This window comes from Chaetura pelagica, unplaced genomic scaffold, assembly GCF_000747805.2.
Source record: "Chaetura pelagica isolate M959 unplaced genomic scaffold, ChaPel_1.0 scaffold36, whole genome shotgun sequence".
NCBI lineage: Eukaryota > Metazoa > Chordata > Aves > Apodiformes > Apodidae > Chaetura > Chaetura pelagica.
This window is the reverse complement of record NW_009953726.1, coordinates 2,932,180-2,934,461: the sequence shown is the minus strand read 5'-3', so window position 1 is coordinate 2,934,461 and position 2,282 is coordinate 2,932,180. Positions and strand designations below refer to the sequence as shown.

General features: G+C 56.6%; 1 protein-coding gene across 1 annotated transcript; it reads right to left on the bottom strand.

The window, feature by feature from the left end:
* Nucleotides 1–431: 431 nt before the first annotated feature.
* SIX1 (SIX homeobox 1) lies at nucleotides 432–2,276 on the bottom strand (the record flags this gene model as incomplete). Its single annotated transcript, XM_010000681.1, has 2 exons — nucleotides 432–720; nucleotides 1,741–2,276. Coding segments are annotated over 2 exons (825 nt in total), but the record flags the coding sequence as incomplete, so codon positions are not given.
* Nucleotides 2,277–2,282: the final 6 nt, after the last annotated feature.

The following is a 2,282-nucleotide window of genomic DNA, read 5'->3' as shown; positions in this document are numbered from 1 at the left end:
GCTGGATCCAGCTGGGGATGAGGTTTGGGTATGTATTTTTTTTTTTTTTCATTTATTTTGAGGTTTTTTTTAAATTATTCTTTTTATTATTATTATTATTTTTGTAATTCCCGCTGGGACCAGCTCTTTTGAACTCGAAGGGCTGAGGGTTTCTGCTGCTCTCTGCATTTGGCTACGTGGAAAAAATAAACAACAACAGAACAACAACAAAAAAAGGGGGGAAAAAAACCAACAAACAACAATAAAATAAAAATCGTGGTGATAGAGGGAGGGAACTGAACCAGGAGCTGATGTAAGAGCCGAGAGTCCCGTCAAAAATCAGGGAGTGAGCTGTAAAACCGGGTGCTGTCCTCTATGTACAACCCAGAGCCTCTGTCCCCGAGCAGAACCTCCTCTTCCCGATCCTCCAGGCTGCCCACCGTGGTGGGCCTTTAGGATCCCAGATCCACCAGGCTGGACGTGAGGGGTCCCAGCAGCGAGTCCTGGAGCTGGTGGCTCTGCAGGCTGTGAGGGGGCTGGGATGCGGTTAAGCCGCTCAGGGAGTAGCCGGAGCTCCTGGCGTGGCTGAGGTTCCCCTGCAAGAGCAGGACCGAGTTCTGATCCGGGCTTTGGGGGGGAGAAAATTCTTCTTCGGAGCTGGACATGAGGGGTTTGCTTCCATCCAGAGGAGAGAGCTGGTTCGGTTTGTTGGTGGCCGCGTTGTTGTTTTCCGTGTTCTCCCTGCAGAAAAAGGGGGGAGGGGGGAAGAAAAAGAGGGGGGAAAAAAAAAGAAAAGAAAAAAGAAAACAAGGGTAAAAAAACAAACCCACAACGGGGATGTTACAGCGAGCCAGAGACGCCGGGGATGGGTGCTATGCTAATGCCCCCACTTAAATCCTTAGCGTTTTATTTCACCGTGGGAGCAGATGCCTCTCCCCGCAAAGGGGAAACAAACAGACAAACAAACAAACAAACAGAAACCCGTGCCTAATATTTTCATAACGGGTCGTTTCACTTCTTTTTACCCTCCTATAAATAGGTGTACACAGCACAGCTCGATCATTGAGGTGAGGGGGAAAGCTGGAGGGAAGCGGCGGGTTTTTGGAGGGGGGCAATTTTTTCCCCTTTTTCATTAAAAATGAAATGAAAAATGAAAGCGCGGCCCGGGGGCGAGCAGGGTGTGGGATTTCCTCGAAGAGGCTCGATGAGGAGATTGCTGGAGGAGACACAAAGTGGGGCGATGCCCTCCGTGGCTGCCTCCTTCGCCGGGCCGAACCACCCCGGGGTGAGCTCGGTACTGGGCGACGGTTCGGCCCGGGCCAAGGCGTCCCCATACCTGTGTCCCTCCTGTTCCTCCCCTCCCCACCCCCCGGGCTGCATCTCTCCCCTCCTCTGGGCTTTGGAACTACCCTGCCCGATTCCCGGCAATTCCCAACCCCGCATCCCGACCGCTTCTCCGGAGGCTCCGGGGCTACAGGCAGCAAACAAAGGCGGCCGAGCGGCCTGGAGAGGCCGGTGAGGGGCTCGTTGTTTCCCACCCTCCCATCCTAGGCAGGTGGGGAGGAAGGCCCTGTGGATCTCGGGTGGAAATCCCACCGGGGTTTAAGCGAAGAAGGGAAAAAAATGCGAGGCGGTTCGGGGAAAACAGGATTTGGAGAGAGCGAGAGGTTTTCGCCGCTCCCTCTGCATCTACGGCCGGGAGAGGGGAGAAAAGGGAAAGGAAGGGGGGGGACGCCGAGGGGATAGGGGGGTGGCAAGTACCTTTCCTTCGCCTCCGCCGCTCGGTCCCGCTGCCTCCGGTTCTTGAACCAGTTGCTGACCTGGGTGGTGGTGAGACCGGTGGCTTCCGCCAGCTCCCGCTTCTCCCGGGGGGACGGGTAGGGGTTGTGGGCGTACCATTCCCGCAGCACGCCCCGCGACTTCTCCTTGAAGCAGTAACTGGTTTCCTCGCCGTCCCAGATGGTGCGGGGCAAAGGGAATTTTCGGCGGACGCGGTATTTGCCGACGGCGCCCAAGGGTCTGCCCCGCAGTTTCTCGGCTTCCACGTAATGAGCCTTGAGCCAGAGCTGCTGCAGCTTGGGGTGGTTGTGCGCCGAGAACTGGTGGCTCTCCAGGATCTTGTAGAGCTCGCGAAAGTTGCCCCGGAGGAAGGCCACCACGGCCTTGGCCTTCAGGACGCTCTCGTGCTTGTGGAGGTGCTCGCAGGCAGGGAGGGACCAGAGGAACCGCCCCAGCCGCTCGATGTTGCCGCCTTGCTGGAGCACCTCGCAGACGCAGGCCACTTGCTCTTGGGTAAAACCAAA